This window comes from Microcaecilia unicolor, chromosome 1 (genome assembly GCF_901765095.1).
Source record: "Microcaecilia unicolor chromosome 1, aMicUni1.1, whole genome shotgun sequence".
NCBI classification, from domain to species: Eukaryota; Metazoa; Chordata; class Amphibia; order Gymnophiona; family Siphonopidae; genus Microcaecilia; species Microcaecilia unicolor.
This window is the reverse complement of record NC_044031.1, coordinates 406,579,641-406,596,502: the sequence shown is the minus strand read 5'-3', so window position 1 is coordinate 406,596,502 and position 16,862 is coordinate 406,579,641. Positions and strand designations below refer to the sequence as shown.

Sequence of the window (16,862 nt, the reverse complement as noted above, 5' to 3'; positions counted from 1 at the left end):
ACACCCAATTTTGGGTGGGCCTGGGCCCAAGATGGGTGGGCAGAAGAACTCCGCCCTGTCCCACAAGTGATTTGGTCTCTCTCTTGCCTGCATGCCATATGGTCTCTCAAACATCCCCCTCCCCCCATACCTTTTAAATAGCAGATTTTCACTGGCAGCAAGCAGCAAATAATGCACACTGCTCATGTTGGCTCCACAGCGTTCCCTCTGATGCAACTTCCTGTTTCCACATAGGCGGGAATACATCAGAGGGAAGGCTGGTATGCAGGAAGGACATGAATTTTCGGCTGGTAGGGCTTGGGAATCCCTGCCAGACACTTCATAGGTGTGCTGCTACTGGGTGGGGCTGAGCCCAAAGTAGGTGGGCCTGGGCCCACCCTTGGCTACGCCACTGCTCTGCTTTTGGTATATCAGGTTCAGCTCCCAAAATATAAATTCCTGTATACTGCAGTTTCTTGAAGTGAATAGCCATATAATGAGGGCTTGCTGTATTGGTAATAAGGAAACGGCCAGGGACTCAGAGCAAAAACCTTAGTCCCCTAAGAGGTGCAGTGGCTGGGGATCTGAAGCCAAAGTCAAGAAACCCCCAAAGACGGTATTTCCAACAGCCCAGTTTTTTCCTGCAAGGGATATATCCTCAGAACCTGTCAATCAGGAAGACGACACAGCCCTGTTCTGACCCTTTTCTTACCCCATAGTTTCTAGAACACCTTTACTCACGTAGACCGTCTGAAGGATCCTGTTCAGCAGCAGGTAGAATCTTAGCTACCAATTTTTACTGTTTTTCAAAATTTGTGTACATTGCTTTGTTATCCTTGTGACGAAAGGCGATTAACTAAGTTTTAATAAATCAAATCAGAATCTGGGTGGTCCAGGGGGCAGAGTCAGGGAGGAACTGGCAGTTATGCCGGCATGGGCCATATTCAGTGCCAGTGCCCACATAGCTAAGTGGCAAGATAGACACATAAAAAGCAGCACTGAATATTGGCTACTAGCTGCATAACTTCAGGATGCAGATTGGATGTCCACTCTATTTATCCCTCCCCCCCTCTGAGCAATGAAAGCCTTCCTCCCCCTCCCAGAGGAGCTTTGGGCCCCCAGGAACCTGCCCCTGTAGCCCCCCCTGGACCTATCTTACTAACCCCCTTTTGGACTAGGGTCCTTCCCATTTCCACTCTGGCACCACAATGGCTGCTGTGACCTCAAGGACCAGCCTTGTGATGCTACTGCTAGGACTGCAAGACTGCCACTAGAGGTCACAGCAGCCATTTTGAAATTGCTATGATAGGCAGGAGTGAATACAGTGGCGTACCAAGGGGGGGGGGGCGGTCCGCCCCGGGTGTCGGCTCTTCGTTTTCATTATCCCTTTGCCCTCCGGGGCAGAGGGAGCATGAAAACGAAGAGCCGGCAGGCGTGCTGCACCCCCCCCCCCCCCAAGCAGCGTGCACCCGGGGGGGGGGTGCATCGGCGATCCGCCCCGGGTATCAGCCCCCCTAGGAACGCCACTGAGTGAATAGGCATCGCTTCTGCCCTTAGGACCCTAGACCAGTGTTTTCCAAGTCCAGACCTGGAGTAACTGTACCAACTGGGCATGGAGAAGATAGTTTTCAGGATATCCACAATGAATATGCATGAAAGAGATTTGCATATAATGAAGCCATTGTATGCAAATCAAGTTCACGCATATTCATGTGGATATCCTGAAGACCTGACTTTCAAAGGGTACTCCAGGACTGGACTTGGGAAACACTGCCTTAGACCACCAGGGGTTAGTAAGGTAGGTCCAGGGGGCCTGTAGGGAGTGGAGTGGGGGGTTTGGGGGGGCTCAATGCTGTTCAGAGAGAGGGGGTGTTGGAAAGGGGGTAAGCTTTTCTCTGCTCTTTGGGAGGGAGGGGTGTCAGAATGGAGAGGAGGGGCACCTGACCCATTTGAGGGTCCAGACTGAATATCAGCTGGGACCCCCATAAATCTTGGCGTCAAGCTCTCGGTGGGTCAGACCCACATATTCAATACCAATGCCTGGATATGGCCCAGTATCTTTCTGACAAGCAGGGCAAGTCACTTAACCCGCCATTGCCCTGGGTATAAATAAGCACCTGTATATACTATGTAAACCACTTTGAATGTAGTTGCAAAAACCACAGAAAGGCTGTATATCAAGTCCCATTCCCTTTCCCTAATGTAGCTGAGTAAATTCACATAGGTGCAACCACTTACACCAATCATCGAGCCCTAGAGGTGTAAATGCTCACACCTAGACACATACACTCACCTTCAAACTACACCAGTGTTCTTCAATGCAAGGTCCAGAGGCCAATGGAGACTTCTGGGGCAAATCCCTTCATCTTCCTGGGGATTTTCTGCTACTATCTGCCTCTCTAACCAAGCTCGCAACAGAAAGGAGGAAGGTGACAGGGGAAGAGCCACTTGCTTGAAGGACAAGGCATTTCTCAATAGACAAAGAGAATACATTTGGAAATGCTCTCCTCCTTGAGGATACCCTAAAAGAAAAGTGTGAAGTTTCTTATAGAGTCAAGGTGCAAGTTTTTAAATGATTCCAGTTGGGCTGGTGGGGATGTATGTCATTGACACACACTGGTCAACATGTGGCCCCGTGTCAACTCTTGGCGGCTATTTTAAACAAGTGGCAGCGGCAAGAGGATCAGCGGCAGCGGGCAGGAAAGCATGGGGACCTTCCTGCCCAGAAGCAAGCCACTAGACAAGCAGGATGGTGTAAGGTATATGTGGGGAGGACATCCAGGACTGAAGGAGAGGTGGATGGATGGTATATGTGTGTATGGGTGGGAGGGAGGAAAGGAGGGAGTTGAAGACAGGGTAGTCTCTGTTTCCCCTTCCTTGCACAGCCGTCATCGCCATACACACAAAGCAAACAAACCTATGAGCTGCTGTATCCATGTTGTTCTTTATTGTTGGTAGCATTTTTATTTAAACTCACTTATATTTTCAAATATACCCACTTGTGTAGCATACAGATGTACACAGAGGAAGTATAATAATGGAATAACTTTTCATAGGTAGAGTAGTAAATTGTTTATAAATTGTAATCAGTGTCATTTGGAGGAGCTGTTTAAAGGGACACCGTAACACTGTTACATTTGTGCAGAGATTTTTTTTCTCCTGGTAATGGGCCACTAAAACAGATATCATGTTCTGAGAATCAGGTGCTCAACATTCAGACTTTCTATTTATCACATTTATATCCCACATTAAACATGAATTAGGTTGAAACCTGGGAGCATTTAAAATCTTTTTTATTTCCTGTGCCTACATTAAAAGAAAAAGATGGCATATGGGAATTTGCTCCATTTGTTTTGTGGATTGCAGTGGTATATTATAAAAATGCACTTGCCTTTTTTTATTACTACTATTTCACAGAGGGGTATTAAATAAAGAGGGAAGGCTTCCTTCATGCAGAAGTTCTGTCCGTCAGTCTAAATGTTCCAACATTGTCCAGTTCAGCACAGTATTAGCCGCCAAGTTTAAACAAAGTTAATTAGGTTCAGTGGAAAATAAATCTGTTGCCTTGGGCTGCTTGCTGTGTGAATATTCTATCACTGTTTCATTATTGCTACCAAGTAGTACATATTAAGGGCATTTGCTTTAAACTTTTGCTTTTTTTATCCAGTCCTTACATGCACATGGTTTTGCTTTTTAAACCCAAAAGCGAATTCTAAGGGCAGTTGAACAATTATGTATAAACTGTGTTGTTTCTGACTTTACTTGTTTTGGACTGCTTTGGGTCCTGTTAATCTGTACATCTGCTGTCTTAGCAGAGTACAAAAGAAAATGATTTATGTTATTTTTACTAGAATTTTTACTGCTTGTAGAATTTGGCTTTCTTGGAGGTGGGGTCAAGGTGATTGTGGCACGGCAAAGGCTGTGCTGTCCCGGAGCTGGGATGGAGGAGATTACTTGTGGCGGGGATGGGTTATATTTCTGTTCCCATGCAACTCTCTATTCCAGAACCTCCCTCCCACATTTTCCTATGTCATTGGTACCACATGTACCAAGACAGCCAGCTCCTCTCCAGCACTATCTAAAATTCTGTCTAGGTGACGTGTGAGGTCAGCCACCTTCACGGTTCTAGGTCAGTTCTCACCAGACAATTCCAATTCCCCAATTCCCATCTAGAAAATTGCCACCTAGGCCAATTACCACCTAACCAATTCCCACCACTCCAGGGAGGACAATTCCCACTCTTAACAATCATGAAGCATCACATTCTGAAATTTATCTCCTTCTCCTTCTCCTTCTCTTTCCCCTTCCAGATCATTTGTGGGTGGCATTGCCCCCCCCCCCCCCCACACCACCCTAAACATTACCTTTAACACACTACACAAACAAAAAAAAAATAAAACAAAATTCAAATTAATGAGTATAAAATATAATGGAAATTGATATACCACCTTTTTGTAGCTACATTGAAAGTTGTTTACATAATATATACAGGGGCAATGGAGGGTTAAGTGACTTGCCCAGAGCCACATGGAGATGCCTTGGGAATCAAACCCAGTTCCCCATGATCAAACTCTGCTTCACTAACCACTAGGCTACTCCACCACTGTCTAGAATTATTCCATTATATATATCTCCATGCCATGCAATGACACTTCTCAACAAAAAATACATGATGCATAAGGAACCCACACACACACACAAACCAGCACAATAAAAACAACAAAAACTACATGCCAGTAAGAAATAGCCAGGGGGAAAGAGTTGTAGGAGGGAATTGTCCACTTTGGGGAAAAGTCCTAGGAGGGAATTGTCCAGGCTGGAAATAGTGGGTGGAAGCTCTCCTGTGGGAACTGTCCAGGTGGCAACTAGCCTGCTACACACCTTCACACCAGGCAGGCAAGTGACCAGGCAATCCTCAAGCCCATCTAATTGCTGGAAAGGGTGTTCTAGTGTGGGGTCCATGGTCCATATCTGGTGAAGTTGTCCCAAAACACAGACCTTGTGTAGAAGTATTCAATTTTGGTTTAAATTGCTTACTGGGTTACTAGTTCCATGGGATCCTGGTATCTTTTTATTAAATAAGGCAATTCCAGGTGTGAAGAGCAAAGAAACTACAAGCCCCAGAAGGCAGTGCAGCACCAGAGAGATTCAGAACCAAGGAACTACAAAGCCCAGAAGGCAGGGCAACGTCAGAGAAGCCAGGAGCTAAGAAACTACAAGCCCCAGAAGGCAGTGCAGCACCAGCAGACAGATCAGGTGAAGGGAGAAGAACCTATGCAAGGGAGGGAGGAGCCGGGTTGTGATTGGGAGATGGAATCAGATGGGGGAAGGGAGGAGCCCCTAGACCGGGAGGAAGGGGAGGAGAGAATGGAACTGGAGGAGGAGAAAGGAGGGGAGAATGAGGAGGAAATGGAAGTGCTGGTGGAGGGCTCTTAAAGTGAGTTATGAACTGAACTGGAGAGAGTGAATGAAGCCTTGGTGAATTGACCCGGTGGGTGGATGTCAGGTGGTTTTGTGCTGACAAATGAGGGTGGTGGGTCATTAGGTCTAAGAGTGAGAAAGTGACTTAGACCATATTGCCATTGAATTGAACTGTTTAATTTCATTTCTAAGATGAACTGTGTTTGAAGGCAATGCTAAACTAAACTGTGTTTGAAAGCAGTGCTAAAACTGAATTGAGGAGGAAAACATTGCTAACTGAACTGAATTGTGAGCAGTGCTCATTAACTGTGGGAAAGAGCAGTGCTACTAAGTACTGGATTAGAAGCAGTGCTGGGGAAAACCATATTGAAAGCAGGGCCAAAGTGAACTGTGTAGAAAGCAGGCTCAAGCTGAACTATATTGCAAGCAGGGCTCCAATGAACTGTGTTTAAAAGTGGAGCTACACTGAGGAGAGGGAAAGGCCTGTGAAGCCTTAAAGCAGAGTAAATGTACTCAGGAGATAATAAAGCAGTTCTGGTGATTTGCCTGTTGTCCTGAGACCCTGATTGCAGACTGTCGACTCGGGAGTGAAGGGCGTGCTTGGTAAAGAAAGGAAGAGACTGAGAAAGAGTGGTGCGGATCTGGCGGCAGAGCGTGACACAGGTTACCCTATTGCATGTTCTGCATTAATGCATTTTATTTTTATTACATTTGTACCCCGTGCTTTCCCACTCATGGCATACTCAATGCAGCTTACATGGGGCAATGGAGGGTTAAGTGACTTGCCCAGAGGCACAAGGAGCTGCCTGTGCCGGAAGTGGGAATCAAACTCAGTTCCTCAGTTTCCCAGGACCAAAGTCCACCACCCTAAACACTAGGCCACTCCTCCACTCTTCTGCGTCAGTGTTGCCAGATTGGTTGTTGCAGCTTCTCAGATGCATCCTGGAGTGCCCTCTGTGCAAAAAAGTGGCTTCACAAAGTGAGATTTATTTACGAAATTGAATACCTTACAGGGGTTCACCAGAAATCACTGACAAAGTGGACTAAAGATTTGGGTATGTTTAAAAGATAAACTTGTTGGTTTTATAGTGTGTCCTGTCTCTACTGTGGGTGAGCCCTTAGGTTCCCTAAGGCCCCGAAAGACCTCAGAGGACAGCCGTGCACCCTGAATCTTCACCCGCGGCGGCCGCCGTTCACCAAGGGTTGAGCCCCCAGCTGCAGGCGGCCAGCAGGACTGCTGGAACCGCGGGGTGACGGTTGGCCTGGCTGGTAGTCAGCAAACACAGTCAATGGATGGATGGCTAGCAAAGTCGGCCAGCACTCCGTGGGAATCGCAGCTCGGGCTCTGGACGATAGCTAGCAAGGGCGGCTAGCAATCCGGGAGGAGAGTAGCACAGTCTCTGAATGGCAGCTAGCAAGGGCGGCTAGCAATCCTTAAGAAAGAATAGCACAGTCTCTGAATGGCAGCTAGCAAGGGCGGCTAGCAATCCTTAAGAAAGAATAGCACAGTCTCTGAATGGCAGCTAGCAAGGGCGGCTAGCATACCACACGAACTCCACTGTGCCAGCTTCGGGAAAACAACGAACCGGAAGCGCCGATGACTGCCAGCCCCGGAGTTTAAATAGCGCGCCTTCCCGCCCCCACCGGCGAGTTCCTCCAATCCGACCTTGGGAGTCGGCAGGGCCTCTTCTGATAGGCCCTGCCTGAACTCCCAGGCGGAGCTATCTCCTGTTTCTCCAATCGGCGTGAGGGAGGCAGAGCTCCAGAGTCCTCCGACACCGGAGCGGAGAGGGCATCGGCCCTGTGTTCTAGCGCTGCCATTTTGGGCAGCGCGGGTCCTTTTCTGGCTCTTCTCCCAGCGAGACCGGCGGTCGCCAGCCGCCGACCCCGGCCGCCGGTCCACGGCGGCGCTGGTCCCCCTGCAGTGATTGGTCGACCATCTGCCCACGCCGGGGCCAACGACTCCCGCCTCCCCGCGGCGGGAGGGGAGCAGGTAGGCGCGTGGCACGCAACATAGTGTACCTATATTTTGGAGACTTGAGAGGTACCTGTGCTCTCTCTTAGATGGTTTTGTTTTCTCCCATTTTTCTTTTCTTTCCTTATATGTTTATGAAAACTTTAAAAGAGAGAGGTTTTCCTCAGCTTTGAAATTTGTTGCGGGCCAACTCTGAAATATTTGTATAATGGTTGGTTAGAATGTTACATGTTTGTTTTAGACAGTCACAAACAGAAGGCAAAAATGCTCTACTGGAAGGGAGGCAGCAAGTGGGAAAAAGTAGAGCAACGCAACCTCTCACAGATGGTGTTCAAAACAAAGTTATTGAAAATTCTTCCAAAATAATGATGACGACTTGACACGACTCGTGTTTCACCCTTCTTGGCCTGCATCAGGGGTCTAGGGGTTCAATATGTATTACAGCATTACACTGTACATGTTAAAATTAAAATTAAAAATACATATTTGTTTTAACTGGACAGCTGGGCTTGTATGTGGTGGCAGATGGTGCTGGCTCCTGTGCCTGTTGTGGGGCCATGGGGGAGTGCTGAGGGTAGCCTGGGGGGGGATCAAGAAAAAGCTGATCTTGCTCCAGTGAGGGCACAGTGGAGGAGCCGTGACACTGACGGCAGAGTTTTCCCTGCGGCACTGGGAGGAGGGGAAGCAAGGCACAGCAGCAGTGTCCACAGTGAGGATGGTCAGACGTCAGAGTGAGTGAGGGAGTAGCAGTGTGGGAGTGCAGCACTAGACTGGCCAGGCTTACTGACTTCCAGGTCAGGAGAAGAGGACCCACGCTGAAAAAAAAAAAGGCTGGTAGGAGGAGGCGGATTGGAGCGCTGCCGACTGCCTTAAAGCTGCACATCGTGGTGGCTCAGCTGAGCCGTGGCAGAAAGGCGACAAAGTGCACAGCCTATGAGGACAAACTGGGTGGGCCTGAGCTGAGATTTGGTGGACCTGGGCCCACCCATAGCTATGCCCCTGCAGAAGTCAGAATTCTTTTAGCTACCACTGGCATTATCCCCAGATATACAATGCTGAGTCATATCCAGGCACTAGCATTGAATATCCCTTTACCAGCCTCTTGTTCAGTTAAGTGCAATATTCAGCACTTTACCACCTAAGCAACACCGCATAAAGACAGGACTGAGGGCCAGATGCACTAAACCTAATGAGCCAATAACGAGCCATTAACAAGCAAGTAGTAAACCCTGGCATGCACTAAAAGCCATTTTACGACGGTGGTAGCAGCTAACGAAAACGGAATGCTGATGAGCAAATTGTGTAGAAACCCTATTGTAATGAGATGCACTAAGCTTTTCCGATTGCCTTAACGCTGGAAACTCTAACGAGAGGTCTGTACCTCTCATTGGGGCTGTGCGGGATTGAAAACTGATAAAAAACCACTATAAAAGTCATTCCGCCCCCCCCCCCCCCCCCGCCGCAATAATACGGAATGGCTCTAACGATGACTTTAATGCATCCTCCCCTGAGTTTTGTGAAGTCCAATTTGGCTAATTAGGTGGTTAAGTGATGAATATCAGAATTTAAAGTTAACCACATAAGTGCTAGCTCCGCCTCAGACCACCCACAAAATAGCTGGCTTTTACTTTACTAGTCAATACTGAGATTCAGTGGGACTAACTGATACCAGATAGTCCCATACAGGTGATTTAAGTGGCCTCTCCTGGCCATTTAAATTGCTTTGAATATGGACTCCATATACATCTCTGGTGTTAATTATCTAATCCATGGTCTAATCCCCTGATGGCGAACCTATGACACGTGTGTCAGCACTGACACGCGTAGCCATTTTTTATGACACGCGGCGCCGCCGCAGTGTGGTCTGCCCTCCCTCCTCGCTCCCGGAAACTAACCTTAAAGCCTCCTTTCACGTCGCAGCAAGCAGCAGCAGGGCAGGCCACTCCTTCCTTCCGTGTCCCGCCCTCGCCTGACGTAACGTCCGTGAGGGCAGAGCACAGAAGGAAGGAGGAGAGGTCTGCCCTGCTGCTGCTTGCTGCGATGTGAAAGGAGGCTTTAAGGTTAGTTCTGGGCCCGGTAGCAGGTGGAGGGGGGGCCCAGCGACCTCAGGTGGGCAGCGAACTCGGGTAGTGGGGGCCCGGGGGCGGTCCTAGTAGATTTTTCTCGAAGTGACACACCACCCGAGTTATGCTCGGTTTTTTCGCAAATTTTGACACACCAAGCTCAAAAGGTTGCCCATCACTGGTCTAATCCATTGTCTTATTGCGTATTTATATTTTCTATGTATTTGCTTCCAAGCGCTGAGTGTGTGATCATCTTTTATTTTTATCCATGCTTGTTTGAACTTCCTGGTTTGTGTTTTTAGTTTTTTCAGTTTGTCGTTTTGCTAATTATCTTGATTTCCAGTTTAATGATCCTAATTGTTCAAGCTATTTTTTGTCATGATTGAAGTTTAACCTATTACCTTTAGCTCTTATCATAGGACAAACTTTCCTCTTGTAACCTAACCTAATCTGTCCCTTTGCCCCAACTATGTATTTCTCCTATCCGGAACTGGTAATCACCACTTGCGGAATTATGTAAGCCACACATTGAGCCTGCAAATAGGTGGGAAAATGTGGGATACAAATGTTATAAATAAATAAATAAAAAATCTGATGTACTTTCAGTGCTAGTTGCAAGGCAGTTTCTCAAGCTTCTTACACAGCACAGACACTGAAACACTGGATCAGCTTGCCTCTCTTTAAGTGGATGCTGTGAGTAAGTGGGGTGGGAGGGCAGCTACGAGTGAATAGTTGCGGTCTATGGGTGCCAGTGTGTGTAAATGGTAATTGGGTGTGTAGTGTGTGTGTGTGTGAGAGAGAGAGAATGACTGACTGGGGTGCAATGTGGATTGGTGTGAAAAGTGAGTCACCCTCTTCTCTCCCTTCATTCCCCTAACACTACAAATTTTGACCATGCTCTTCCTCCTACTGGCTTTGTATTATCTGCCCTCATTCTTTTTCTTTCCTTGTTTCCATCACACCCCCTTCTGCCTCCCTCCTCCACTTTCCCTCCATTGCATTCCTTCCAGGTCACCTCCCCTTTTCTCCTTCCATCAGAGGCTGAGCCCTCCTTCCCCCCCCCCCCCCCAGACTCAACCACTCTCGTCCCCACGACCCCATCTGCTCATTTCCTGTCACAGCCTTAGGTTCATTCCATCTCTCTTATCCCTTCCCACCTCCCACAAAACGCGTCCATTGTACTTCCTAATAGTTTATCCCTCCTCAACATCATTCTTTCCTCTAACCTTTGCCCCCTGACTTATTCCCCCTCCCCCCCCCCCACTACCGTCTCACTTATTTGCCCAGTACCCCGATCATTCCCTCTCTACAACTCTGTTCCCTCCCTACAAGCTCCTTCTCTCCCTATAGATAGTTGGTCTTCCTCTCCCCTCCTGAATTCTATATTACGCTCCAGACTCGCCTTTTCACTTTCCTACTGCTTTAAACCAAATATTAACTAGTCTAAGAATAAAAAGATGACAACGACTTTTCTAATTGCTTTCTTGTGGTCAATAAAGGGTAAAGAAGCAGCGACACGAACTAATGCCACCAACTCCCTGTAGCACATTCTCTTTTATGATGTGTCCTTAGAGGGCAGTAAAGTACCAGAAATGCAGCTCAAGCAGCAGGAAATGCAGCGTCACCATGTTTATAAGCGGGGCCGACACAGCCCTACCTAACCTTGTAACAGGATCCTCGTGACCAGGCTCCTGCTTTTCTCGCAAGGGGCAGCTCAAAATCCTCTTGCAGCTCTAGCAATGAATGCCACGACCTCCAAGCAAATCCGGGCCATGCAAGACCTCTTGCACGTAGCAGAGGTTAATCTGCTTGAATGCAAGGTCTGCTTCGAGAAGTACAGCCAGCAGCAGCCACGCCGGCCCAGGAACTTAACCTGTGGCCATGTTCTGTGCTCAGCATGTGTTTCTTCCCTGGCACGGCCAGCCCTGGAGTGCCCTTTCTGTCGCCGGGCCTGCAGTCCTTCTGAAACCAGTGACTGTCTGCCCCTGCTTCACCTCAAAGACATCCTCAGTCGTGTGGCTAATGATCCTGTGTCCTCAGATGCCTCAGAAGCAGAGGGTCCAGTGACCAGACTGTCACCAGCAGGCTTTATCCTAAACTTTTCTTTTGGAGGCTGGGGACTGTTAGTCAGTCCTACTGGCATGACAGTGTGTCAGAAATTAGGATGCATAGCAGTGGTGCAAGATGGGAAGAAGAGGATCAAACTTTTCAGCATGACTGGTGCGTGCATTCAGCAGCTTGGAGAAAAGAGAGATTCTAGTAACAGTGTCCGATACCCCCTGGATGTCGCAATCACTTCGGATGGCTATTTGGTTGTTACAGATGCTGGTGACCGGTCCGTTAAAGTGTTTGATTTTAAGGGCAGGTGCAAGTTAGTGGTCAGGGGGACATTCTGCCTTCCCTGGGGTGTAGATGTCAACCCCCAAAATGAAATTCTGGTGACTGATACGGAGGCAGGAGCGCTGTGGCTTTTGCAGGCAGATCTCAGAAAGGAACAAGTGAAGAAAAGCCAGCGGCTGCACTCCAGCCTGTGCCAGCCAAGAGGAGTGGCAGTCTGTCCCGCCACCGGCACTCTTGCTGTCATCGAGCATCTGAACACACAAGGAACAAGAGTGAAACTGTTCAGCAGCGACATGACATTAATTGGCCAGGTAGACAGTTCTGCCTGCAGTTTACTGTTGCCTTCTGAAATCCACATGACTGGCGTGGCCTTTGGCAGAGGGGGTAATATTTTGGTGACAGATGTGCAGAATGGAGCTGTACTAAGTCTGGGGACAGCCAGGGATTTTCCTTCTGTCCGGTCTCTTGTCACTCGTGGGCTCTGCTACCCTACTGCTGTGAACTGGCTGGAGAATGAGTCCTTGGTTGTGCTGGACAGTGGAGACCATTCTGTCAAAATATTTGCAGGCTGTTGAACGTTTAGGGCCTATTCAAAAATCTGTGCTAACAGGAAACAAAACAAAAAAGCATTGATGAAATAGCGCAGGACATTAAGGGCCTTATCTATCTTAATTTATTTTGGTCTTAATTGACTTTAGCTGCCTTCTTTTAATAAGGAAGCTAACTGTGTGGTTTGGCTAAATACGTGTGTTGATTTTATTCCACTGGACTGGTTACATTCTTTTAGCGTGTATAGACTTGTTCAGTTACCTGAAAAGTAACCTGGAAGTATACACGTCACAGCTGTTCAGCACCAAGGTCTGGACAGCTCCTGTGACTTACTGATGGCCAGTGGGTCAGGTTGAAATAGCTCATTTCACTTTTTTTTTTTTTTTTAACATGCTTTAAAAAAAAAAGAAAGTTTTCTAATACTAACTGAAGTTCATTATTATCTTTCTTATTGTGTGGTTTCAGACCTATGTGTCATCTTTTCAGGGTGAGGTATAATGTATTTTTCAAAGATGTTAATCATCCCAAAAATGCAAATTTCAAAGCCATGTATATGGGTACATAGTGCTTTCCTTGGGCAGCCTGGCTATCTGAAAGCTACTCTCTCTCAATCTCTAGCTAGAAGTAGACCTGGGCTTCTGGAGCATACATGCTTTTAGCAGCTCCGTAAGAAGGCAGTCTCAGAAGCATGCCTAGGTCAGAGAGGCAAATAATATACATGGAATGTATTTTCAAACATATGTGCATTAACTTCCAATGAAATTTCACCCACATAAAAAGTAGGTGCAAAGCCCATAGGTCCTTTCTACTCATGGACAGTTGTCAAAGACAAAGCATGTGTTTGTAGTTTTCCCTTGAAAATTAGATAAGAGTCCATGGGTACAAAGCTACTGTGGACACAGATTCTCCACCTATCCAAAGAATGCCACTGATTTGTGTTGAGAGGAAGTCCACATTCCAGTCTCAAGCTCAGGAGGATTCCAAGAATCACCCTGATATGACTCCTGGGGGAGGGGAGGAGAGGAATTGAAAATAGAGAATAGAAAAGGTTTTTAAAAAATGGAACAATGAAAAAGAAAGAACAAAATTGTTACCCAGGCACAACCAAACAGTTTGAAAATTATTTATTTTATGCATATTAAATAATGTACTAAGAAGTGTAACTCTGGCAAGCAAACCACAAATATATTAAGTTAATTCAATAAAAATAAATAGCATCTACAACGGTTGACCTTTATTGCTGTCATATCTTGTTGGACTAGCGTGGTACCACACGACTTTATCCATAGAATGTTAAAATCTGTAACACAGAATTTCATAACCTTTTCTACAGAGCCTATGCAGGGACTGCAACAGGAAACCTGGGGCTTTGCCATAGTACTCTATAGTGAAACAACGAAATAAGCCATTGGTTTATCTTGTCTACTTCACCCCACCCTGCTATAGCATAAAATGATTTTGTTATGAAGAGTGACAATCACATGACATGTTTGCTAACCTGAGACAATTGTAGAGACTCTTGTCTGTTGGTCAGGGAGAAGGATAATCTCCATGGCAGTACACACTCTGTTAACCTGGGTTTCTATCACTAACAAGAACGTAACATGCAGAATATGGCTCATGAAGTTTTTTCCATCCCACTGCAGGTATATGTATGTATATTTCCATGGGGTGTGTGGATTTGCACTTGTATCCAGATGTCAAGAACAAAGTGGAGCATTTTGTCTCCCACCACATGTGCCCAGGCTTTAGTTCCATAGGAATGTCTCCAATTAGTGCAGTTATTCAGGATTTGATATACCACCATTTGGAAGTATAGTAGTGGTTTACAATATTAAATATCAAGCTAATAGGATAACAAATAAAGTACAATTTCATACTAAATGAAAAGCAGAATGGCAGATACTGTGTATGTCATGCCCCTGTCGAGTTTCACTATCTCCCCTGTTGCGCTGTGTCAACCAATCCCAAAATACATCTAAAAATTTTAAAAAATGTTTAAAGACCTTTCTTAAATGCATAATAAGATGGTTCTATTCTTAGGAAACTGGACAGATAATGTGATGAAGAATGTGTAACTTAATATATCTGAATGCTGGCACAATCAGAAGGTTCTGCTAAGTAGATCTCAACATTCTATCTGAAGAATAAGTGGAATACTGGAATGATTGTATATACAAGTATTTTATAAACAAACGTAAGGAAAATCTCCTTCTTAATTCTCTGAATCATCAACAACCAAAAAGTGGAGGAGATGTATATTGAAAATGTCACCAGCTCCTATTACAATAAATATATATGATTAATTAGAGTGTTGTTGCCTCAAGAAGCCCTCGGCTCTAATCAAATTTGAGCTCACGAGGGCTGGGTAGCTTCATCATTGGCAGCAACACCCTGAGTGTAGCGATTTTGTCTAGCTGTTTTTAAATTGCATACTTCTTTTTTTGTTTTTTTTGGTCGAGGTCGTGTTACTTATGCAGCGAGTTGTAAGAAGGATCGGACTATAAAAAGCTAAGTAGCTGTTATATGTTCAATTCATAGACTATTTACCACAGGTTGAAATTGTATATATACTAAAATCGAAAAATAAGAAAAAGACAAAAAAAACAAAAAAAGAAGTATGCAATTTAAAAACAGCTAGACAAAATCGCTACACTCAGGGTGTTGCTGCCAATGATGAAGCTACCCAGCCCTCGTGAGCTCAAATTTGATTAGAGCCGAGGGCTTCTTGAGGCAACAACACTCTAATTAATCATATATATTTATTGTAATAGGAGCTGGTGACATTTTCAATATACATCTCCTCCACTTTTTGGTTGTATATACAAGTATTAACATTTTGAGTGGGTGATTGTTTTAGAGACTAGAAGAAGCCAGTGCTCCTCTTAATAATGGTATAACATGATCCCACAAAATTAATACATAACTGTGTTCAAAGGGAAGGTTGGCAATTGGGTTTATTTTCCATACAATCATCAATACATAACATATAAAATTAAAGATTCTGCATTTACAGCTGTACAATTTGTGCTCCTTAACAAAACAACTACTCTTTAAGGGGGAAAAAAAACCTACTTGCTGCTGAAAGTTCATTCAGTCTCAAGTATGACCACCAAAAGAAAGTAAAAGGTGTCCCTCATGTCTTTACAAATAAAGTCTGCTTTGCAAGTGAAGGTAAAACTGTTCCTCCTTATCTAGATCAAGGAGTTCCAGCCCCCATGTTTGTTCTATCTCTGAGGCTTTTCAAACCAAACAGTGGTATTCACATCAATATCTGATTCTTTTATAAATACTACATAAATTTTTAGGGCAGAGGGGCTGCCCCTCCTCTCTCTCTTACCCTCACCACTTCTCCCCCCTTACTGCATGTAGCTTCTTGGTCAAGAGAGAAAAAAAAAACTTTTCCAGGTTTCATAACTACATGATGAATAAAAACCTTGCTGCCTCACAGTAGCATTCCCTCCCCCTCCCCCACCCCCTCAGCTCCTGGCAAAAGAGTAAAAGCAAGCTGGGAAGGCCATTCTCATGGCAGTCTCACAGTTGCCAGCCTCCTGCAGAACTTCCGTATCAGCTTTTCACAAAATCTCAAAAAGAGAAAAGAAAAACACAACCCACAATTTTTAGTAGCCTGTGGCTTCTGTCCATGACAGTGTCTTCATCAGTGCTCTTGGGCACTTTCCAGGGTCCAGTTCCATTTCTACCAGCTCCTCCTTTGGCTGTTTCTGCAGGGAATCCACAGAGTTCACAGGTTAAAAAAAAAAAAAGCTCTCCTTCCTGGGTGGCATACTATACTGTTGTAAATCCGTGGGGACACATTGGCCACACCCATCCTCCCAGATTACCAAGGAAACTGCTCAGTCACAAAACTCTGGGATTGGGGTTGTCTTCCTTTTGTGGGGTGGCTCTTACTTCAGACTCTGGGTTTCACCTGCCCTTAGGGACTGCTCAGAACTACATTTCCCCAGAGGGTATCTCAGAGCGAGCTGTCCTTTGCTATCCCGAATAACTGATGGTGTTAACTCTCAAAGTTTAATTCCTCCTTTCGGGGGGGGGGGGGTGCTCTGGGCACTGCAGGTAGCTTCAGGGTCCTGTCCTGTCTTCTCTATTCCTGAGCAGCCCCTGGGGTAATGTACTTGTCACGTACCCCACTCCCTATGTTTCTTCTAGCCCCTGCTATGTCGGAGTACTTTACTATCCTTTTCATGTAGGCAGGACAGAACATCAGCATTGATGTGTTGCTTCCCTGCTTGCTGCATTACTTTGAACCGGTATGTTTGCAATGCTTAGTACCACCATATAAAACTAGCATTAGCATTTTTCATCTATCCTAGTCATTTAAGTGGAGCACTATCAGTGACCAAAATAAAGATCTGTCCCCTAAGATAGTACCTGAAAGCTTCAGGGACCCACTTAATGGCTAGGCATTCTTTTCCCACTCTGCAGTTCTTGCTGTCATGGGACAGGAGTTTCCAGCTAAGATACAGCACAGGGTGTTCCTCCCCTTAATATATCTGAGAAAGCACAGTTCCTAACCA

General features: G+C 45.9%; 1 protein-coding gene across 1 annotated transcript; it reads left to right on the top strand.

The window, feature by feature from the left end:
- The first annotated feature begins 11,100 nt into the window (after nucleotides 1–11,100).
- LOC115460295 (E3 ubiquitin-protein ligase NHLRC1-like) lies at nucleotides 11,101–13,378 on the top strand. The gene has a single exon (XM_030190089.1). The coding sequence runs from the start codon at nucleotides 11,178–11,180 to the stop codon at nucleotides 12,351–12,353; it is 1,176 nt and encodes a 391-aa protein (XP_030045949.1). The 5' UTR covers nucleotides 11,101–11,177; the 3' UTR covers nucleotides 12,354–13,378.
- Nucleotides 13,379–16,862: the final 3,484 nt, after the last annotated feature.

Bases quoted from the DNA above. Each gene is read 5' to 3' on its own strand.
- LOC115460295 (XM_030190089.1), top strand. From the start codon at position 11,178: ATGAATGCCACGACCTCCAAGCAAATCCGGGCCATGCAAGACCTCTTG.